The sequence below is a fragment of the Oncorhynchus kisutch genome, unplaced genomic scaffold, assembly GCF_002021735.2.
Source record: "Oncorhynchus kisutch isolate 150728-3 unplaced genomic scaffold, Okis_V2 scaffold737, whole genome shotgun sequence".
NCBI classification, from domain to species: domain Eukaryota; kingdom Metazoa; phylum Chordata; class Actinopteri; order Salmoniformes; family Salmonidae; genus Oncorhynchus; species Oncorhynchus kisutch.
This window is the reverse complement of record NW_022262682.1, coordinates 121799-146784: the sequence shown is the minus strand read 5'-3', so window position 1 is coordinate 146784 and position 24986 is coordinate 121799. Positions and strand designations below refer to the sequence as shown.

Below are 24986 nucleotides of genomic sequence, written 5' to 3'. Positions count from 1 at the left end.
GTGCACTACTTTTGACAAGAGCCCTATGAAACCTGGTCAAAAGTAGTGCACGATATAGGGAATAGGGTGCCATTTGGGACGTAGACTCCGTCTCCAAGGGGCAGACTCTGTCTCCAGGGGGGCTTTAGATGTCAGAAACAGGGCCTCATGGAGAGTATAAAGGGGGATAAGTAGGTATTACCAACTCTATGTACATAGTGGTGATCTTTCACACAGAGAGCTAAGATAGATAGACCCAACCCTAACAGAATTAGAATATAACACTGTTAAAAGCCAGGGCTCTGCTGAGGCAACGAGGACTCAAACAACAAAGATGGAGGAATACAGTAGCTAACTGAGATTAGGCTTCAGACTCATTGTTTTTAGGCAGTGACTCTTGTGAGTACTATAGAAATGTGATCCAATCAATGTTTATATGTTTAATGCTTATTGGGGCGCCCAAGAGGGGATGCCATGCTTTTTTGAATTGTTGTGGAGCACCGAGTCCCCCCAGGTACAGTGCACTGGGTACAAGGTATACACTCCAACCTGGTCTGGAAAACTAACCAAGCCCAAAGGCTCCAGTAGGTCACCAATGTACTCTTAACTACGTGAGGTCAGTGCTATAGAATACAGTCTTCCGTGTTCTATATCCAGCATCCAGCCTAACCCCTGGTGTTCCCAACCTCTACGCCCCAATACGCCCCCAAACACAGCTCTGTTCTGCTAAATATCCCATAAGCCTGAACAAAGGCCCACTTAACACAACAGCTCGTCTAAACCGCAACCATTACACCGTTTGCTGGGAGTTAGCAGGGAAACCATGTATTATTTAAACAGACAACAGAAGTTATTTTAGAATGGAAAACTTTGACCATTCCTGACAACCTAGTGGAGGGAGATTAGTATATCTGGTTGTCTCAAATGGCGACCTATTCACTATATTGTGCATCTTATTCACAATGTAGTGCACTAGTTTTGACCCAAGACCCCCCTTGGTATGTCCAGTGCAGAGTTGAAAGAATTTGATCAAAATAGCTTTGAAATGACGGATTGGGAGGCATAGGCTACATGAGAGTAAAATCATTACAAGAGCTCTCGTAAAAAGAACGTAGTGCAAGCAAGCCGAGAGAAGAGGCCCCCACGGGGTTATTTTTTATTATTACAAAATACAAATATAATTGCCACTGTCTTTGGCTAAAGGAACCATTTTACAAATGGGCAAATGTTGCTATGACGTGACAGAAGCACTCTGGGAATGTTGTGGAAACGATGTGTGATGATCGAGGCAGGTCCTTGAGCAGGAGAGCACTTGAATGAGCTTCAGTCTTACTCCTCCTAGGGATTCATACATCCTATTTAGATAGAATAACTAATCAATGGCAAATTGAGTCAAACAGTTGACAATTTAGAATAGAAAACAAACCAATGGCAAATTGAGTCATAAAAACATCTGAAACGTATGAAACTGTAGTATGAAACAACCAAACCAAACATCTTTTTTTGTTACATTGTACTTCAAACACACTCAAAATGGTGGCAGTTGTAATGGTTGTATGTATGGGCTCTGGTTTGTACAGATGGACATCCTGTCAACCATCTGAGTCTTTTTGAAGGGGCAGGACACTTTCTCACACGTGTCAATGTCTGTAAACTTACATTAGGAGTTCAGGGATTTGGAGCCAAAATTACAAAAAAGTCACCTATCCGATCGTGTGTTTTTAAACGTTCTCGCCAGGTTCCTTGAGAATCCCTCTGTGTGTGAATGGTGAAGGACAGAGTCAGTCACAGTTAGCCTCCGGTAGCATAGCAGTTCCTGTGTACAGTTTTCAGGTGTAGTGTCTCTGAGAGAGGAGATCAGTGGGTATCGTACCTTTAAATCCACATAATTGTTTGTTTGTTGTAGCTGTTTCCTTCAGGAAGACTGGAGAGTCTGGAAAGAGTTGTGTAAATCCAGTGAGATTTCCTCTCATCTCTTTCACTGAGAGAGCTGGCATTGTGACTCTTTCCTTCCAGGACCTTGTTGGTTCCAATGGAAAACCAAAATGGCAGCACTATGGATCTGTATGGAATATGACCTTTGACCTCGGATCAGTCTCGCAGGATAAACCAATCATAACCCAACACTACTTCAAACAGAGAGAGCTGAGGGAACCGAAAAAAAAACACCCCTTGTAACATCCAGGTAACATTTATATAACATTTACTCATTTTAACCACTCTCACCCACAGACTGGTTTGTATTCAACATGCATCATTTCATCACAAACAAGCGCAGGTGAAACAAGATCAAATATTTGTGAAAAAAAGAAAAAGGAAGAGAAAGTGGAAAAGGAGGGAGTGAAACAAATCTTGTGCAGGAGGAGAGCTAATACAATCCAACTCTCAGAGGAAGGGAATTTCCAGCTTTTCTCCTTGGATAAAGGGGGACAGGTGTTATTCTGCTGAAGCCCATGCAGAGATGTCGTGTTCAATCGCTACACACCACTGACGCCACATTCCCATTAGGCCCAGGCGCTTAGGGGCGTGTGTGTGTGTGTGTGTGTGTGTGTGTGTGTGTGTGTGTGTGTGTGTGTGTGTGTGTGTGTGTGTGTGTGTGTGTGTGGAACAGTGAACACTCATACAAGAGGACACAGAGGGTGAAAAAGCGAAAGAAAGAGAAAGAGAGAGAGGGAGGCTGAAATTCACTTTCGGAACATTTTATCCTTATGAAAAGTATCTCCTTGGCTACCACCTTACATCACACTACAACACTGTTGCTATTGATAGAAACGTACCCTATTGACCCCTATTTTAAATCAAATGCATCACCTCTGGAGAGTTCATTCATGCACTAAAATGCTGTATGTAAAGTCATAGTAAATCATATCGGTCCATCTAACCTGGGAGACTTCAGCACAGGATATCCCCTGTTTCCCATTTCTCTAGAGAGGTGACTCCAACCTGTCAGTGTGTTCTTGACAGTGTTGGGGAAGCTGCTCTGAAAATATAGATTTCCAAGCTACCAATTACTGCACACTGGAAGAAGTTAAACTACACTAAAGCTGCCCTTAAGAAAGAGTTTATAGTTTACTGAACTAAAGTGACTTTTAAAAAGCAGTTCACTGCATGAAAAATGCATGTAGGACCAGATACCTGATCCTCCTCCCTGAATGAAAAACTACTCCATGAAAAATGATATGTACATTTGAAATGTCATAGAATACAAATAGCAAGAACAGATCGCTCTGTAGTTAGATGTTAACAGAATGTGTAATTTATCCTATTAAACACAAAAACTATGTCTCAAGTGAGAATTAGGCAGGTCTGATGCCATATCGGTTTTTTTCCTACTTTTTGCACACAAAAAAAGTCGTGTGTAGTTCCAGTAGCAAGCCAGACCTCGGAAAAGTAAAGAACTTCTGAAAACACAACTAAGATTGTAATTTAACTCAGCTACCATCAAGTTACTGCAAAATGTAGTTACATTACTAGTTGGACTACATGTAGTTCACTACTCCCCAACACTGGTCCTTCATACGCAGCCAGCTGTTACAATGACAGACTGCCTCCTATAGGATTAATACACACAGGTCACTCTACTGAAAAGGTTAACAGCTGGGTCATGCATTAAAGTGGACTAGGTGAATGTACCCTCTCTATCTCTCTCTCTCTCTCTCTCTCTCTCTCTCTCTGTGTGTGTGTCTGTGTGTAGGTGGATATGAGCTGTTCTCTCCTTGTTTATGCATTTCTCCACAGTTGCCTGTCAATATTCCAATCTCACAGACTCCTAATCAACTCTCGAGCCAGGCAGGCAGATCTAATTCAATTAGCTTAAGCACTCTACACACAACCCACCGCTGCATATTGACCGACCCTATACACACACACACGTACACAACCTCCCCATGACACAGTCTTGTTTAATTGCTAATTAGTGTGTCTAATTAAAGTGGACAATCATGGTGTTAATATCCAGAAAGAGGTGTTGGTGTTAATTAAAGGTGTACCTCCTTACTCCGCCCCTCCTTCAGTTGTCATGAAATAAGAGGGGTATTATTCTCTTGAGCTAGAACTGCTGTACAGGGGAACTGTGTGGGTGAACCTGTGTGAAGTGGGTCACCAGTTAAAGACCACGATCCATTTTTGATCACATTATTAAACGTGGACGTTTTAAGCCACATTCATCTCGACAAAAGGATTGCCAGCAGCACACAAAGTGCTCACATCAAATGATGCACATTGTCTGTATTTTAGCTCTGTTGACCCACATTAATCTGCTGACATGAATATGCACAATACGCAGAATGTATCTCTCTCCCTTCTCTTTTCTTACTCTCTTTTCTTATCTCTGTGTTTTACGGTCTCTCCATCTCTCTCTGTATCTGTCTACAGAACCTAGTAAGTCACAGCGACCGCTACCCAAGACACAGATAACAACAATACAACTGTTCACAATCTGAGTCCCATTCCCACGGTCCAGGTTAAATGTCTGATCATAGATCAACATGTAGGACCAGATACCTGATCCTCCTCCCTGGAGCTCCTAGCGACATGTCTCTGCTCCAGGGGCTACTGTTTTACACTGCTGTGTCAATTCCCTATCTTCACAGGAGGTTACGTCTGGCCTGTATCACCCTGCCTGCCTGGTTGGCTCGTCCTGTGCTATGGCTGACTGAAGACCCAAAGTCTGTGTCACAAAGGGCAGCCTATTCCCCATAGGCCCTGGTCAAAAGTAGTGCACTGTTTAGGGAATAGGGTGGCATTTGAGACACAACAAAAGCCTGCATCCTCACACCGTAAAGCCTCCCTGAGTGTTTTCAGTTTTTCCTTTTTATTCCTCCCAGCTTGCTGTGACTGTGACAGCCACTATTGAAATGCAAATGTTTGTGCACCATCCAATAGCATGGATGATCTGAGGGATAGGAGGGAGAGACTGCTTGACAGCTCTGTTCACAATCACCATGTTTTCCACCTTTGTATTGCTCTCTCTCTCTCTCTCTCTCTCTCTCTCTCTCTCTCTCTCGCTCTCTCTCTCTCTCTCTCTCTCTCTCATTCTCTCTCTCTCTCATTCTCTCTCTCATTCTCTCTCTCTCTCTCTCTCTCTCTCTCTCTCTATTTCTCTCACTCTCTCTGGGTATATTATCTCACTGTGTTTCTGTCTCACCAACACAGACATTATCTCCGCGCCCTACATGCGCCCAAAAACATGTGTAGGAGTTTAGACTGACTCATACACACACACACACAAAAACACTGACACACACACATACAGTACACTCGATGACACACGCATACACTCAATGTAGACACAAACAGGCGTTACGTCATCTGATTTCCCGTCTCTACACACAGATGAAAGTGTGGCACAGAGAATGACACTCCAACAGGTGAATTCCACATGAAGTGTTCACTGAATACTGATTGGATGGTTGGCCTGGGCTCCCTGTCTCTAATTATAACTGTAAAGATGATGAGCAGGTTCCAGAAGTAGTCCTACAGTCCACAATGACCCTGCTGTACTGTCATCTCTCTCAGCTCTGGTCCTGCTGATGATAACATGTTTTGACATGGATCAATGAAACCTACTGTAAATGAGTCAGACTCAACTTAACTCTTTCACCACCCTCATTCATTTCATTTTCTCCCTTTTCTTTCGGCTGGTATCTCAAATTGGTAGTTCACCGGGATCAACAAAAGACCCATTACTCAAAACTCAATTTCCCACAATGTCTCACTCTCACTTCCTGTCTTCCTTTCACAGCTTCTGCTGGGCTGACACGCCCTTCCAGTAGTCGAGGATGTCGTGGAGGTCCTCCCCTTTGGCAAACTGCACCTTCTTCCTTAAGGCGTTCCCGGCCGTGACGTAGCATGACTCATCCCTCTGGCCCTTCCTGTAGGGCCGGAACCTCTCCCAGATCCTCAGAGAGCTCTCCGAGGAATACTCAGGGCTGGAGGAGTACCCAGAGTAGTTTTGGTGGCGGGAGGGCGAGAGCTGCGAGTAGGAGGCGGCGTCACGGCGGGAGCGGGTCAGGGGCTTGAGGAAGGAGGCCCTCTGGTGCGGCGAGCCCTGGTGGGAGCCCTCGTAGTACAGAGCTGGGACGGAGTGGCGGTGCTCTGAGCAGTGGTAGTCCTCCTGCTGTTCCTGTCCCTGCTGCTGCTGCTGCTGCTGGTGCTGGTGATGCTGGTTGGTAATACCATCAACACCACCACCACCTCCACTACCACACCCACCACCCCCACCTCCTCCATCGCCGCTCCGCACCAGAGGCAGCCGCTCCAGGGGCTCTCCACACCCCGCGGGGCTGCCTCTCTCTCCTGGGTACTGCTGGCAGGGGTCCGGGCTGCGGGGCTCGTGGATGTCCAGGCTGTAGACCCGGCCTCCTCCTCCGGTCCCTCGTTCCCGGTCACGTCCCATGGAGTTGCAGGACGAGGTGCTGCACTGCTTCTTCACGGCACTGATCACCACCGCAGCGTCAGCGCTCATCTGCCTCACGACGGGGCGCACAGCGGACGCAGGGGGAGGCGGCCGGTAGGGCGGCGACACAAACCCCCCGCCACTGATCCCCGGACGCTCCGAGAGAGGGACGGAGAAGGGGAGTGGCGGTGGAGGAGGGATCTTGGTGGTAGGGGAGGGCAGGCCCGGGCAGGTCTCAGTGATGCCGGGGGAAAGAGGGATGAGGCCACGGGTCAAGGAGGAGGTGCAAGTGGGTGGAGGGGAGGTGGGGTAGGAGGTGGTGGTGGTGGAAGAGGCAGTGGAGGAGGCGGCCATGACAGAGTCCAGCTTCAGGGCGTCGATGCAGTTATTGATGATCTGGTTGACCTTATCCACCTCCATGGCGATGGTGGAGATCTCCGAGGCCGAGCCTCGCCCGTCATCGTCTGAATCCTCCCCCACGTCCGTCCCGTCCTCTTCTCTTAGATCCTCATCCTTCATCCCTCCCTGTCCTCCTCCCATCCCTCCATCTCTCATCACCCCCTCCGTCCTCACATCCATGTAGTTGCCTTTGCTGGTCAGCATGGCCTCAGAGAAGGCGGTGGGCATCTTATCCTGAGGGATGGAGGAGAGTCTGGATGAAGAGGTGTTGGCGGAGTGAAGCATGCCCGAGGAGGAGGCAGACATTGGTAGCTTGCCCCCGTGCGTGTGGTGCTGGTACTGGTGGTGGCCCTGACCCTGGGCCTGCTCCTGGAGCTTCTGCACCGCAGACGGGTCGTTCCCCACGGCCGCCGCCACCTCCGGGCCATACCTCATTTCTAGAATCGTTTTCTTCACACAGATGGACTTTTGCTTCTCCTCATGCCTCCTCTTCTTCCTCAGACAATAGTAGATGAGGCCCAGGATGCAGAGCATCCCGATGAGGCAGCCCACGATGGTCATTATGTAGTGGGTGGTGGTGGAAGGTGTTGGCGGCATGTCGTCGGGGTTCTGGGCTCGGGTGGAGAACTGGAGACAGGTGTGGTTGTAGCGCTGGGAGGTCCTGATGGAAGCCACGCAGAAGGTATAGTTGGTGTGTGGCTTGAGCTTGTTCAGTGTGATCATCTCCTTCTTGAGCTTCAGGTTCATGACATCAGAGACAAAGGTGTTATTGTACTGCACCAGGATGTACATCTTGCTGTAAGGTCTGGGGATCTGGACCATGATAGAGGCCGTGAAGAGGGACACGTGGTGGAGCTTGATGCTGGGGCTGAAGCTGTGCTCCGTGGAGGAAGACGAGGTGGTGGGTTGGTGGTACGGACCCACGCGGTCAAACATGTCCGGGCCCATTCCGGAGGAATCTGAGTCTGGCGGGAGAGACGTCATCCCGGGGATGAAGACCCCATCCCGGCAGACAGAGGACAGAATCGTCCGAGCGTTGTGCCCGGCGTGGCCGGACGCGATGGGACTCAGGAGTGGGTAGCCAAACATCTCCCTGGGGGTCTCGCACTGGAGCCGGTCGTAGGTGTGTGTGACGTTATTGAAGGCCTCCAGCCAGGTGAGGAAGTTGTACAAGTCACAGCCACAATGGAAGGGGTTCCCAGCCAGCTCACACACCATGAGGCGATTCAAAATGGTAAAGGTGGAGGGGTCGAGGCGGGCCAGCTTATTGGACGACAGGTCAATGCTGTTGAGACTGAGGCACTCATCCAATGCATTATTGCCAATGACCTTGATGAGAACATACAGAGACAGAAAGCAATATATTTAAAAAAAATCGGAATCATATCGTACATACAGAATAATATCAACTTATCTTTAGCAAATAGTAGAATTGAAATATTTAAAAACTAAACAAAAATCGACCAATGTCACACCTCAATGAGGTTGTGCTGGAGGAAGAGGCACTGCAGCCGGCCCAGGCCCCTCATCATGGCTTCTGTCAGGTTGGTCAGTTTGTTGTAGCCCAGCTGGAGAACCTAGGAGAGAACCAGAAAGGATTACGTTAAGATGAAATCAATCAACCCACCACCCAGTGTACCTGTAGGTTGGCCTGTTGAGCGAAGGCCCCGTCCTCGATGTAGGAGATCTCGTTCTTGGTGAGGTTGAGGTCCGTGAGGTTGGTGAAGCGGTACATGGAGGTGTAGGGGATCATTTTGAGCTTGTTCTCGTTGAGCCTCAGGTCATGGACCGTGTTATTGATGTGCTGGGGGATGGTCTCATATGGAGGCTGGTTCTGGCTGCAGATGGCTAGCCACACGTAGCCCTTGTCCCCCTCGATCAGCCAGCAGTCCCCCCAGACCAGGCCCGGAAGGTGGAGGAAGAGGAGGAGAGAGGGAAGGATGAGGAGGGTGGGGGTAGATGGAGAGGAAGAGGAGGAGTGAGTGTGAAGCCTGCTGAGCATGATGATGGAGGGAAGAGAAGGAGGACGAATGAAGAGGGAGGTTTTGTTAAGATGGAGGAAACGTGGGATTGAAATAAGGGAAAGCGAGGTTGAGTTTAAAGGACAAAGAGCGTGGGGGATGGACTGGCGTAGCTAGGTTGTCCTCAGAAAGGGGAAAATGGGTTTAGCTTGGGTGTAGAAAAAGAGGGAGGGGCCTCACACAGTCAGTCACAGCTGTGTGGTTGTCATGGTGATTAGCAGAGTCCCCATGTCTTTTCACTTCCTGTTGGACTGCCGTGGCGAGTTTAACAGCTATTCCTCATAATCTCTCCGACAGGAAGTCTTGTTGATTGATCTGATAGGAAGTAGCAGGATCCGCTGGAGAGACGTGAGTCTGTGGAAGAGAGGAGAGGAATAACGTGAGGCAACAATAGAGAGGCACATAACAATAATAACATGGAATGAACCAAACAACATAGAACACAAAACACCAGTGTTGCATACAGATGGAGAGTATTCATTTGATCACCCTGTTTCAGGATAACGTTCCTGGAAATGTTAAACATGTAATGTATTTGAGGTTTAAAAAGGCTTCTGAAGTTTGTAATTTTCACGTTGAAATTTTAGACTTGATTTTCCCAAAAATGTTTCAACCCCTACAAAAATGTCCATTAATTTAATCCACATAATAATTCACATTTCCTGTTGATGCAGGATTAGAAAACTGGCTCAAATTAAGATCCTACATCTGTATAAAAACCTAATCACATGGGACAGCTATAAAATCAGGGGCAATTTTAGAAAACTCTGATCTCAAGTGGCACTATGATTAAGGAGACGATTCTAGAAAAGCACACGTCCTCATTCCTCAAAAAGCAATACAACATCCAGTTTATAGATGAAAACACATCTTGAATGGGAGTCGAAAAATGCACTGTTTAACACACACCAGCATGACCCCTTTCTCTCTGACAGCCACTCTCTGCAAACAGAACAGATGCTTATTCATGACCATCATGTGCGACCAGAAGACAGCACTTGGAAATAAAGTGCCCTGCATAAAACCTCAACACAGAAACCTAGCCCATGAAAACACGATGTTCATTCACAACATGCATCATTCTGGCCTCGGCGCTGATATCTGTGCATCTTAAATCTTGTGCCACTGTGACACTCAAGGTTTATTGCTCCGTCGTGGATTAATTCTGGATTACATCCTAATCCTGGCAAGTGACACTTCATACAGTCTCTCCACCGTAATCCCCAGGAATCTTCTCTAGGAAGATCACTAATGGAATATATTCTAGGTAACACGTTCTCTTGTAAAGATAATGTATGTCATGGTGGCCCATGATTTGATTGGGAAAATATATACATGTATGTATTACAGTGGAGGCTGCTGAAGGAGGACGGCTCATAATAACAACTGGATTGGAGTCAATGGACTGGTATCAACCACATGGAAACCAGGTGGTTGATGTGGTTGATACCATTCCATTGAATCCATTCCAGCCATTATTATGAGCCGTCCTCCCCTCACCAGCCTCCACTGATGTATTAGGGTTGGGAATAGCCAGGGACCTCACGATACAATATTAACACTATCCTTAGGTGACGATACGATATATATTGCGTGTCTCACGTTTCTCACGATGCATTGTGATTCAATACTGTGATTTTATTACGATTCCATGGTCTAAACATATTGCTCACCATCTATCTGCTGCAGAGGGACCAGAAAGAGGCATGTGGAAAACGAGTTTTGATCAGTCATGTTAATAAAAGTGCTGAAAACAAATGGTCTATTGAAAAGAAGATGGAGAACATATTGTTGGTGCAGGTACAGTCATCCAGCGTAAAAATAACATTGCCATATTGTCAAAACGATACCATATATTGTAAAAAATAATCATTCCGATATGTAACTGTATCGATTTTTCCCTCCATCGCTAGTATGTAGTGTATGTGATTAACAGGCTCATTCAAATGTGTGTTGAGTGTATAAATGACATTCAAATATGTGTTGAGTGTATAACTGACATTCAAATATGTGTTGAGTGTATAAATGACATTCAAATATGTGTTGAGTGTATAAATGACATTCAAATATGTGTTGAGTGTATAAATGACATTCAAATATGTGTTGAGTGTATAAATGACATTCAAATATGTGTTGAGTGTATAAATGACATTCAAATATGTGTTGAGTGTATAAATGACATTCAAATATGTGTTGAGTGTATAAATTACATTCAAATATGTGTTGAGTGTATAAATGACATTCAAATATGTGTTGAGTGTATAAATGACATTCAAATATGTGTTGAGTGTATAAATGACATTCAAATATGTGTTGAGTGTATAAATGACATTCAAATATGTGTTGAGTGTATAAATGACATTCAAATATGTGTTGAGTGTATAAATGACATTCAAATATGTGTTGAGTGTATAAATGACATTCAAATATGTGTTGAGTGTATAAATGACATTCAAATATGTGTTGAGTGTATAAATGACATTCAAATATGTGTTGAGTGTATAAATGACATTCAAATATGTGTTGAGTGTATAAATGACATTCAAATATGTGTTGAGTGTATAAATGACATTCAAATATGTGTTGAGTGTATAAATTACATTCAAATATGTGTTGAGTGTATAAATGACATTCAAATATGTGTTGAGTGTATAAATGACATTCAAATATGTGTTGAGTGTATAAATGACATTCAAATATGTGTTGAGTGTATAAATGACATTCAAATATGTGTTGAGTGTATAAATGACATTCATATATGTGTTGAGTGTATAAATGACATTCAAATATGTGTTGAGTGTATAAATGACATTCAAATATGTGTTGAGTGTATAAATGACATTCAAATATGTGTTGAGTGTATAAATGACATTCAAATATGTGTTGAGTGTATAAATGACATTCAAATATGTGTTGAGTGTATAAATGACATTCAAATATGTGTTGAGTGTATAAATGACATTCATATATGTGTTGAGTGTATAAATGACATTCAAATATGTGTTGAGTGTATAAATGACATTCAAATATGTGTTGAGTGTATAAATGACATTCAAATATGTGTTGAGTGTATAAATGACATTCAAATATGTGTTGAGTGTATAAATGACATTCAAATATGTGTTGAGTGTATAAATGACATTCAAATATGTGTTGAGTGTATAAATGACATTCAAATATGTGTTGAGTGTATAAATGACATTCAAATATGTGTTGAGTGTATAAATGACATTCAAATATGTGTTGAGTGTATAAATGACATTCAAATATGTGTTGAGTGTATAAATGACATTCAAATATGTGTTGAGTGTATAAATGACATTCAAATATGTGTTGAGTGTATAAATGACATTCAAATATGTGTTGAGTGTATAAATGACATTCAAATATGTGTTGAGTGTATAAATGACATTCAAATATGTGTTGAGTGTATAAATGACATTCAAATATGTGTTGAGTGTATAAATGACATTCATATATGTGTTGAGTGTATAAATGACATTCAAATATGTGTTGAGTGTATAAATTACATTCAAATATGTGTTGAGTGTATAAATGACATTAAAATATGTGTTGAGTGTATAAATGACATTCAAATATGTGTTGAGTGGTATAAATGACATTCAAATATGTGTTGAGTGTATAAATTACATTCAAATATGTGTTGAGTGTATAAATGACATTCAAATATGTGTTGAGTGTATAAATGACATTCATATATGTGTTGAGTGTATAAATGACATTCAAATATGTGTTGAGTGTATAAATTACATTCAAATATGTGTTGAGTGTATAAATGACATTCAAATATGTGTTGAGTGTATAAATTACATTAAAATATGTGTTGAGTGTATAAATGACATTCAAATATGTGTTGAGTGTATAAATGACATTCAAATATGTGTTGAGTGTATAAATGACATTCAAATATGTGTTGAGTGTATAAATGACATTCAAATATGTGTTGAGTGTATAAATGACATTCAAATATGTGTTGAGTGTATAAATGACATTCATATATGTGTTGAGTGTATAAATTACATTAAAATATGTGTTGAGTGTATAAATGACATTCAAATATGTGTTGAGTGTATAAATGACATTCAAATATGTGTTGAGTGTATAAATGACATTCAAATATGTGTTGAGTGTATAAATGACATCCAAATATGTGTTGAGTGTATAAATGACATTCAAATATGTGTTGAGTGTATAAATGACATTCATATATGTGTTGAGTGTATAAATGACATTCAAATATGTGTTGAGTGTATAAATTACATTCAAATATGTGTTGAGTGTATAAATGACATTCAAATATGTGTTGAGTGTATAAATGACATTCAAATATGTGTTGAGTGTATAAATGACATTCAAATATGTGTTGAGTGTATAAATGACATCAAATATGTGTTGAGTGTATAAATTACATTCAAATATGTGTTGAGTGTATAAATGACATTCAAATATGTGTTGAGTGTATAAATGACATTCAAATATGTGTTGAGTGTATAAATGACATTCAAATATGTGTTGAGTGTATAAATTACATTCAAATATGTGTTGAGTGTATAAATGACATTCAAATATGTGTTGAGTGTATAAATGACATTCAAATATGTGTTGAGTGTATAAATGACATTCAAATATGTGTTGAGTGTATAAATGACATTCAAATATGTGTTGAGTGTATAAATGACATTCATATATGTGTTGAGTGTATAAATGACATTCAAATATGTGTTGAGTGTATAAATGACATTCAAATATGTGTTGAGTGTATAAATGACATTCAAATATGTGTTGAGTGTATAAATGACATTCAAATATGTGTTGAGTGTATAAATGACATTCAAATATGTGTTGAGTGTATAAATGACATTCAAATATGTGTTGAGTGTATAAATGACATTCATATATGTGTTGAGTGTATAAATGACATTCAAATATGTGTTGAGTGTATAAATGACATTCAAATATGTGTTGAGTGTATAAATGACATTCAAATATGTGTTGAGTGTATAAATGACATTCAAATATGTGTTGAGTGTATAAATGACATTCAAATATGTGTTGAGTGTATAAATGACATTCAAATATGTGTTGAGTGTATAAATGACATTCAAATATGTGTTGAGTGTATAAATGACATTCAAATATGTGTTGAGTGTATAAATGACATTCAAATATGTGTTGAGTGTATAAATGACATTCAAATATGTGTTGAGTGTATAAATGACATTCAAATATGTGTTGAGTGTATAAATGACATTCAAATATGTGTTGAGTGTATAAATTACATTCAAATATGTGTTGAGTGTATAAATGACATTCAAATATGTGTTGAGTGTATAAATGACATTCAAATATGTGTTGAGTGTATAAATGACATTCAAATATGTGTTGAGTGTATAAATGACATTCAAATATGTGTTGAGTGTATAAATGACATTCATATATGTGTTGAGTGTATAAATGACATTCAAATATGTGTTGAGTGTATAAATTACATTAAAATATGTGTTGAGTGTATAAATGACATTCAAATATGTGTTGAGTGTATAAATGACATTCAAATATGTGTTGAGTGTATAAATGACATTCAAATATGTGTTGAGTGTATAAATGACATTCAAATATGTGTTGAGTGTATAAATGACATTCAAATATGTGTTGAGTGTATAAATGACATTCAAATATGTGTTGAGTGTATAAATGACATTCAAATATGTGTTGAGTGTATAAATGACATTCAAATATGTGTTGAGTGTATAAATGACATTCAAATATGTGTTGAGTGTATAAATGACATTCAAATATGTGTTGAGTGTATAAATGACATTCAAATATGTGTTGAGTGTATAAATGACATTCAAATATGTGTTGAGTGTATAAATGACATTCATATATGTGTTGAGTGTATAAATGACATTCAAATATGTGTTGAGTGTATAAATTACATTCAAATATGTGTTGAGTGTATAAATGACATTCAAATATGTGTTTAGTGTATAAATGACATTAAAATATGTGTTGAGTGTATAAATGACATTCAAATATGTGTTGAGTGTATAAATGACATTCAAATATGTGTTGAGTGTATAAATTACATTCAAATATGTGTTGAGTGTATAAATGACATTCAAATATGTGTTGAGTGTATAAATGACATTCAAATATGTGTTGAGTGTATAAATGACATTCAAATGGCACACAAAGTTAAAAAGCCCTCTTCCCTTCATTTAAAATAAGGGAGGAGTGATGGAAAGAATAAAGGCTGGTAGGATGGAAAGAAAATAGGAAGTAAGGGAGGAAGGAAGGAAGGAAGGAAGGAGGGAGGGAGGGAAGGAAGGAAGGGAGGAAGGCGGAAAGAAAGGAGAGAAAGTAGGAGAGAATGTAGGGAGAAAGGGTGGGAGCAATGAGAGAAAGGATGACGAGACAACCTTCCTCTCCACAGGGTGCCATCCACTCAGACAAAGTTTCTGTCCCTGACTTTCATTTGTCCTCATCATGTTAAACTATTCACGCTGTGAGAAAGTTCCTAGTCCCACCACTCCTGTGTCTGCACTTCCTGGATCCCTAGGTAGGAGAGCCCCCTGCAGGAGGCCATCCATCTCACCCTGACACCCATCTATCTTGTCCCTGTCAGTCTCTGTAGAGGTGTTTCACACACGCCACGCTACATTAATCACCTCAACCTCCGAGACTTCTCGATCTCTCCCTGTTGACTCACCTGTCACATTATTAGACACATAGACGTAAACATACTTATATACACACACTGGTATGCATGCAGGTACACACACACACACACACACACACACACACACACACACACACACACACACACACACACACACACACACACACACACACACACACACACACACACACACACACACACACACACACACCACCACCGTACCTATGACTCAGTTCCTCTTTCTATAGGCTCTACAGTCACATCATACAATCCTTCACCATCGGCCCTCTATTCAATCTGCATGTCATTTGAAAGCTAGATACAAGCCAGGATGAAAAGTTGTGTGTTGTGACAGACAATGTCTTCCTCTCGCTACAGCTGACAGTCAGAAAGCTCTCTCTCTCTCCATGGAACCAGAGAATTATGGAACTGTCCTAGTTCCACTGTTCTCATTTCTCTATTCCAATGATTCTGATGGAGAATTGGAACTCATTCCAGTTTATTCTAGTCAGTATTCCCCAATGGTGAGAGCCAAGTATCTGGTCCAATTTCCCACTGATTACTGCTGAAAATGGGAAGACCCAAAGCACTTAGGATACAATTCATCATCAACACCTCATACTGATTAGAGTTGTGGGCTGTTGCCACTGGAACATTCCCTTTAGGGGATGCACTATGGATGGATGGATGGCACTAACTGTCTTGATGCACTATGTGTAGACAGTCCTCATGAAAACGATGTAAACCATATGCCATGACTGTCTCAGTCACCAGATCTCAACCCAATTGAAAACTTATCAACACCACCATCAACAAAACAACACATATGGAATTTCTCATGGATGAAAAGGTGTTGCATCCCTCCAATAGAGTTCCAGACACGTGTAGACTCTGTGCTAAGGCACATTGAAGCTGTTCTGGCTCGTTGTGGCCCAACACCCTATTAAGACACTTTATGTTGGTGTTTCCTTTATTTTGGCAGTTACATGTACATGTGGGTCACATCGCAAATACGTTTGAGGTAACAGGTAGGTCACAGGTGGGTGGCTGGCTGTCTTGGCTGGCCCACTTCTACTTCTGAACATCACTAAAATAGACGCTGCAAGAATAGCCAAGAAACCTCCTTTTTATCTAGTGTGTTTATCTAGGTTTGCTACTCGGACAGGAGGCACAAAGTCATGAAGTTACTCATGTTTGAGATCGCAAGTACATTCCACATTCTGCACAGTTGGCATCTTTCCTTACCATTGTATTCTCTGTGTTCTACTCACATCTCTCATAGACACACATCAAATACCCAGCCACACAAAGAAACACACTCAACTGATTATCAGTCTAAGTCCCCCTGTATAATTCATCATTTATATCTGGGTTATTCAACAACACCCATCCCATTGGTTCTCCCTCGGTTGTCATGGAGACCAGATATGATTGACAGCTCCAATTAGTGGTTATGAAAACAGAGGGGGACAGAGAGGGAATAAGTGTCAGATCCCTGTCTCACTGGGTTCATTAGCTGCCACCATGATGAAGTGTTGTCCCTCTTCCTGAATGGTAATCAGAAGTGAGACTATCACTGTCAGGCCCCATGTACTGTACGACTAATGGGGACAGAAGGTTATTCTGACCATGTCATATGGATTAGACAAACTCTGGGTCATAGTTATTGACAGTGAACCAGGCTATTTGTCATGCAGTTAAGTTTTGTCATGCAGTTCGGTACTCTTGAATGAGTAGGTACACACCTACACATTCAATTTCTACATTGTAGAATAATAGTGAGGACATCAACACTATGAAATAAAACATATGGAATTATGTAGTAACAAAAAAGTGTTAAACAAATCAAAATATATTTTATATTAGAGATTCTTCAAAGTAGCCATCCTTTGCATTGATGACAGCTTTGCACACTATTGGCATTCTCTCAACCAGCTTCACCTGGAATGCTTTCCCAACAGTCTTGAAGGAGTTCCCGCATGTGCTGATCACTTGTTGGCTGCTTTTCCTTCACTCTGCGGTCCAACTCATCCCAAACCATCTCAATTGGGTTGAGGTTGGGCGATTGTGGAGGCCAGGTAATCTGATGCAGCACTCCATGACTCTCCTTCTTGGTCAAATTGCCCTTACACAGTCTGGAGGTGTGTTTAGGGTCATTGTCCTGCTGAAAAACAAATGATATTCCCACTAAGAGCAAACCAGATGGGATGGCGTATCGCTGCAGAATGCTGTGGTAGCCATGCTGGTTAAGTGTGCCTTGAATTCGAAATAAATCACTGACAGTGTCACCAGCAAAGTACCCCCACACCATCACACCTCCTCCTCCATGCTTCACCGTGGGAACCACACATGCGGAGATCATCCGTTCACCTACTCTGTGTCTCACAAAGACACATGGTTCTAACCAAAAATCTCACATTTGGACTCATCAGACCAAAGGACAGATTTCCACTGGTTTAATGTCAGGAGGTAGGTAGCCTAGTGATTAGAGTGTTGGGCCAGTAATTGGAAGGTTGCTGGATTGAATCCCCGAGCGGACAAGGTAAAAAATCTGCAAGAGACTTGCTTGTTCCATCTGAACAAGGCAGTTAACCCAGTGTTCCCCCGGTAGGCCATCATTGTAAATAAGAATATGTTCCTAACTGACTTGCATAGTTAAAATAACTATTTTTAAAATGATGTCCATTGCTGATGTTTCTTGGCCCAAGCAAGTCTCTTCTTCTTATTGAGGTCCTTTAGTAGTGGTTTCTTTGCAGCAATTCGACCATGAAGGCCTGATTCACGCAGTGTCCTCTGAACAGTTGATGTTTGTTACTTGAACACTGTGAAGCATTTCTTTGGGCTGCAATTTATGAGGCTGGTCACTCCAAAGAACTTATCCTCTGCAGCAGTGGTAACTCTGGGTCTTCCTTTCCTGTGGCGGACCTCGTGAGAGCCAGTTTCATCATAGCGCATGATGGTTTTTGCGACTGCACTTGAAGAAACCTTCAAAGTTCTTGACATTTTCCAGATGGACTGACCATTCATGTCTTAAAGTAATTATGGGACTGTCGTTTCTCTTTGCTTATTTGAGCTGTTCTTGCCATTTTATGGACTTGGTATTTTACCAAATAGGGCTGTCTTCTGTACACCACCCTTACCTTGTCACAACACAGCCCAGTAAAAGCCCAGTAAAAGTTGACGCAATTCAAACAATTCAATCCTTTCACTGAGATGAAGATATTTTGATGAAAAGGTTGGTTAAGTGATTCATTAAGGAAACGTTGTGGAGCCAACAGGACTGGCGGTAAACAAGACAGCCAGTACACTGGATGTTCTTCCTGCCTCCCTCCTCTCTATACCTCCTCTGTTAGGTGAGCTGCCCAAGGACATCTCTGAGAATGGCAGTATGAAGTCTGTAAACACGACAGCCTGTACACTGGATGTTCTTCCTGCCTCCCTCCTCTCTATACCTCCTCTGTTAGGTGAGCTGCCCAAGGACATCTCTGAGAATGGCAGTATGAAGTCTGTAAACACGACAGCCTGTACACTGGATGTTCTTCCTGCCTCCCTCCTCTCTATACCTCCTCTGTTAGGTGAACTGCCCAAGGACATCTCTGAGAATGGCAGTATGAAGTCTGTAAACAAGACAGCCAGTACACTGGATGTTCTTCCTGCCTCCCTCCTCTCTATACCTCCTCTGTTAGGTGAGCTGCCCAAGGACATCTCTGAGAATGGCAATATGAAGTCTGTAAACACGTTCAACAGTACAGCAGATAGGTCATGCATTGCACTCGGCTGTTCAGAGATGCTTCTAATTCACATCAGCTGTACATGGATCACAGTCAATTGAACATTTCCATTGTATAATCTCTCCGTAGCACTGTGTCCAACAAGTTGCACTTATCCCCTCATCTCCTTCAGTCAGAGCGCTGACAGACATACAGTGTCTCTACGTGGTGTTTACGTCTGTACACGCACGCACACGCACGCTAACACAGACACACACACACACAGACACACACAGCACATTTCCCCAGGCCGCTAAGCTGCAGCGATTTAACGTCTGGATGACGTTCTTTTAAATAGAATGATAAAAGAAAAGTGATGAAGAGAAAAACATAGATAGAATGTGAGAAGAAGCAGAGACAAAGAGGGAAAACAGAGAGATGGAAGGAAAACGAGTGAGAAATAAAACACAGAAAAGGGGGAGGATAAACTGAAAGAGGAAAGAGAGAAAGAGAGGAGGGTGTACATGGGGACATAGTTCTGTTCTATACTAAATGTTAGAGAGAAGGGTGTACATGGGGACATAGTTCTGTTCTATATTAAATGTTAGAGAGAAGGGTGTACATGGGGACATAGTTCTGTTCTATACTAAATGTTAGAGAGAAGGGTGTACATGGGGACATAGTTCTGTTCTATACTAAATGTTAGAGAGGAGGGTGTACATGGGGACATAGTTCTGTTCTATACTAAATGTTAGAGAGGAGGGTGTACATGGGGACATAGTTCTGTTCTATACTAAATGTTAGAGAGAAGGGTGTACATGGGGACATAGTTCTGTTCTATACTAAATGTTAGAGAGGAGGTTGTACATGGGGACATAGTTCTGTTCTATACTAAATGTTAGAGAGAAGGGTGTACATGGGGACATAGTTCTGTTCTATACTAAATGTTAGAGAGGAGGGTGTACATGGGGACATAGTTCTGTTCTATACTAAATGTTAGAGAGAAGGTTGTACATGGGGACATAGTTCTGTTCTATACTAAATGTTAGAGAGGAGGGTGTACATGGGGACATAGTTCTGTTCTATACTAAATGTTAGAGAGGAGGGTGTACATGGGGACATAGTTCTGTTCTATACTAAATGTTAGAGAGAAGGGTGTACATGGGGACATAGTTCTGTTCTATACTAAATGTTAGAGAGGAGGGTGTACATGGGGACATAGTTCTGTTCTATACTAAATGTTAGAGAGGAGGGTGTACATGGGGACATAGTTCTGTTCTATACTAAATGTTAGAGAGGAGGGTGTACATGGGGACATAGTTCTGTTCTATACTAAATGTTAGAGAGGAGGGTGTACATGGGGACATAGTTCTGTTCTATACTAAATGTTAGAGAGAAGGGTGTACATGGGGACATAGTTCTGTTCTATACTAAATGTTAGAGAGAAGGTTGTAAATGGGGACATAGTTCTGTTCTATACTAAATGTTAGAGAGAAGGTTGTACATGGGGACATAGTTCTGTTCTATACTAAATGTTAGAGAGAAGGGTGTACATGGGGACATAGTTCTGTTCTATACTAAATGTTAGAGAGAAGGGTGTACATGGGGACATAGTTCTGTTCTATACTAAATGTTAGAGAGGAGGGTGTACATGGGGACATAGTTCTGTTCTATACTAAATGTTAGAGAGGAGGGTGTACATGGGGACATAGTTCTGTTCTATACTAAATGTTAGAGAGAAGGGTGTACATGGGGACATAGTTCTGTTCTATACTAAATGTTAGAGAGAAGGGTGTACATGGGGACATAGTTCTGTTCTATACTAAATGTTAGAGAGAAGGTTGTACATGGGGACATAGTTCTGTTCTATACTAAATGTTAGAGAGAAGGGTGTACATGGGGACATAGTTCTGTTCTATACTAAATGTTAGAGAGAAGGGTGTACATGGGGACATAGTTCTGTTCTATACTAAATGTTAGAGAGAAGGTTGTACATGGGGACATAGTTCTGTTCTATACTAAATGTTAGAGAGGAGGGTGTACATGGGGACATAGTTCTGTTCTATACTAAATGTTAGAGAGGAGGGTGTACATAGGGACATAGCTCTGTTCTATACTAAATGTTAGAGAGGAGGGTGTACATGGGGACATAGTTATGTTCTATACTAAATGTTAGAGAGGAGGGTGTACATGGGGACATAGTTCTGTTCTATACTAAATGTTAGAGAGGAGACATGTCTGGAGGCCACAGCAGCGTTGTGGAGGAATGATCTCAGTGCTACAGCCTCAGAGGTCAGCAGCCAACAGCAGATGGAAAGGTTAACACACAAACACACAGCGGTCACAGGATGATCTGAACCATGAACCACAAACAAACCTCGCCGGTCAAGTTGACGGGCACTGAACACCGAAAGCCGCTCTGAGCGCTGAGCCCAACGTGACCTCAGGTCCTCTGACCGGTTGGGACGAACTGGGTCGCCGTGGTAATAGCTATGATGATGCAGACGGACGGGGTTAGAGTGTGTGACCTCGGAGACTGGTTGTGAGTATGAGTTTGGAAGGACGTGGCCAATGGCTGACTCTAATATACACACAAAGGCAGTGCAATGCTTGTAAAATAAGCAAACACAACTGTTCACATACAAATATAAACATCTGTTCTGTCAAAAGCTACACTATCGCACAGGTACACCTCAACAGCTGTTCCAGAAGTCCAGCAAAGCATGTAAGAACCCTACAGGGGCTACTGAGACTCCTGATGCCTGCAGTATACAACTCTCCTAGAAAGGAGTGTGTGTGTGTGTGTGTGTGTGTGTGTGTTAGAGGACCTTAGAGAAGTGTTCTGGACGAAGTGAGAGTATTTGTTTCACAGTTATCTGACTGTTTTCATCACAAACCAGAGAAGCTGCTCTCTCTGGAGACATGAGTTAAACACTGAGCTTCTGTTGAGCTCTACTACCACTCAGCTCTCTGAGTCTACACACTACTTCTCTCCCTCCCTTCCACCCCATCCCTCTCATTTTCTTTCTCACTATGTATCCCTCTCCTCTCCTCTCCTCTCCTCTCCTCTCCTCTCCTCTCCTCTCCTCTCCTCTCCTCTCCTCTCCTCTCCTCTCCTCTCCTCTCCTCTCCTCTCCTCTCCTCTCCTCTCCTCTCCTCTCCTCTCCTCTCCTCTCCTCTCCTCTCCTCTCCTCTCCTCTCCTCTCCTCTCCTCTCCTGTCTCCTTCCTTCCCTGCCTTTCTCTCCTCTTTTAGTCCTCTCTCCACCTTCCCTGAGTGGGAGTGTACATGCATGTCTGTGCATGTCTATGCGTGCCATGTGTATGAACGTGCTCATACTTGTGCTTGTGTGTGTACGTTTTATATTTGACACAGACATGAGAGGAAGATGTTTTCACGTCGTCCCGATGGGGACAGCAACATGCTGAAAGCACTGGTAAAAGAAAACCCTGGTCACCAACCTATGGATTATAGATCTATCCTTCTAGCACTGTAGCTTTTCATCACACAGGAAATGATGCATCCTGCATTAACGTATGCTTTAGACATGCAGAGATGGATATGTCATGTCCTGTTAGACAGACCAACTAGACATATCAGTATGTTGGTGAATACGAGTGTCAGACGAATGGTCTGCTCTGTGTGTGGGCACACACACATGCATACAGTAACACCCATGCACACACACACACACACACACACACACACACATATGTGTACGCGCACGCAACCGCACGCACGCACACGCATGCGCACACACACACATGCATGCGCACACCTTCTATTGAAGGCAGATTCAGAGATTTGTCTTCATTACATAGCCTTTTATCTAGCTGTCCATTCGTTTCAATGATAGTCTCTCTGTGAAAACAGAGAATGTGATGGAGAGATGAGGAGAGAAAAATGGCACAGAGAAAGATATCAGCAGATACTGTATAGGACACCATCGCTGTTTGACCATATCTACTTCCTTCCTGTCCTCCCTCCCTCCGCCGCTCGGCTGTTCATTCAGTATGGTGAGTCAGAGTACCTTAATAACTACCTCAGTCTGTTTAGATCTATGTCATCTGTTCATATAGGTGTACCTCCGAATGACTGGCTCACTGACTGACTGACGTACACAAGCACACACACACACATAGTCTTGTATAACTAACCTTGTGGGGACACACAATTCAGTCCCATTCAAAATACTATTTTCCCTAACACCTTACCCTAACCCTAACCTTAACTCAAAAATCTAACCTTAACCCTAACCCAAAACCTAACCCTATATCCTGACCCTAAAACTAACCCTAGCTCCTAACCCTAATTTTAACCTTAACACGAGTTCTAGCCTTAACCCTAAACTCCCTAGAAATGGCATTTGACCTTGTGGGGACTAACAAAATCTCCCCAGTTGGTCCAATTTGAATTTGTTTACCATTCTTGTGGGGACTTTTGGTACCCACAAGTATAGTTAAACATGTCCAAACACACACACACACACACTCTGTCTCTCCTCTGTCTGAACGCCTGATATCCACGACTGCCCAAGCATGACATCATATCCATATCCTGCAGGAAGAGGAAGTGATGCGATAAAGCGTGACACTGCAAAGTCCTGGAGGTCCAGGGCCAAATGGAGTGACTGACCGACCCTCTTATCTCCCATTCCAGACGGCTTGACCAAATACCTGCCAGGGGCTGGGGATGGAGGCTGGGGAACAGGGGGATAGGGGCTGGGGATGGAGACTTGGGAGCAGGGGGATAGAGGCTGGGGATGGAGACTGGGGAACAGGGGGAGGGAGACTGGGGAGCAGGGGGATAGGGGCTGGGGATGGAGACTGGGGAGCAGGGGGATAGGGGCTGGGGATGGAGACTGGGGAACAGGGGGATAGGGGCTGGGGATGGAGACTGGGGAGCAGGGGGATAGGGGCTGGGGATGGAGACTGGGGAGCAGGGGGATAGGGGCTGGGGATGGAGACTAGGGAGCAGGGGGATAGGGGCTGGGGATGGAGACTGGGGAGCAGGGGGATAGGGGCTGGGAATGGAGACTGGGGAACAGGGGGATAGGGGCTGGGGATGGAGACTGGGGAACAGGGGGATAGGGGCTGGGGATGGAGACTGGGGAGCAGGGGGATAGGGGCTGGGGATGGAGACTGGGGAGCAGGGTGATAGGGGCTGGGGATGGAGGCTGGGGAACAGGGGGATAGGGGCTGGGGATGGAGACTGGGGAACAGGGGGATAGGGGCTGGGGGTGGAGGCTGGGGAACAGGGGTATAGGGGCTGGGGATGGAGGCTGGGGAACAGGGGGGTAGGGGCTGGGGATGGAGACTGGGGAACAGGGGGATAGGGGCTGGGGATAGAGACTGGGGAACAGGGGGATAGGGGCTGGGGATGGAGACTGGGGAGCAGGGGGATAGGGGCTGGGGAACAGGGGGATAGGGGCTGGGGATGGAGACTGGGGAACAGGGGGATAGGGGCTGGGGATGGAGACTGGGGAACAGGGGGATAGGGGCTAGGGATGGAGACTGGGGAATAGGGGCTGGGGAACAGGGGGATAGGGGCTGGGGATGGAGACTGGGGAACAGGGGGATAGGGGCTGGGGATAGAGACTGGGGAACAGGGGGATAGGGGCTGGGGATGGAGACTGGGGAGCAGGGGGATAGGGGCTGGGGAACAGGGGGATAGGGGCTGGGGATGGAGACTGGGGAACAGGGGGATAGGGGCTGGGGATGGAGACTGGGGAACAGGGGGATAGGGGCTAGGGATGGAGACTGGGGAATAGGGGCTGGG

At 43.4% G+C, this 24986-nt stretch overlaps 1 protein-coding gene across 1 annotated transcript in view; it reads right to left on the bottom strand.

The window, feature by feature from the left end:
• Window positions 1-1112: 1112 nt before the first annotated feature.
• The window catches only part of LOC109880724 (protein phosphatase 1 regulatory subunit 29), a 141463-nt gene continuing 117589 nt past the window's right edge, over window positions 1113-24986 (bottom strand). Inside the window, exons 3-5 of the mRNA XM_031816059.1 lie at window positions 8415-9150; window positions 8251-8352; window positions 1113-8104 (exon numbers count right to left, since the gene is read on the bottom strand). Coding sequence (XP_031671919.1) covers window positions 5717-8104; window positions 8251-8352; window positions 8415-8777 — 2853 coding nt within the window. The 5' untranslated portion in view covers window positions 8778-9150 and the 3' untranslated portion in view covers window positions 1113-5716. The remainder of the gene's footprint in view (window positions 8105-8250; window positions 8353-8414; window positions 9151-24986) is intronic.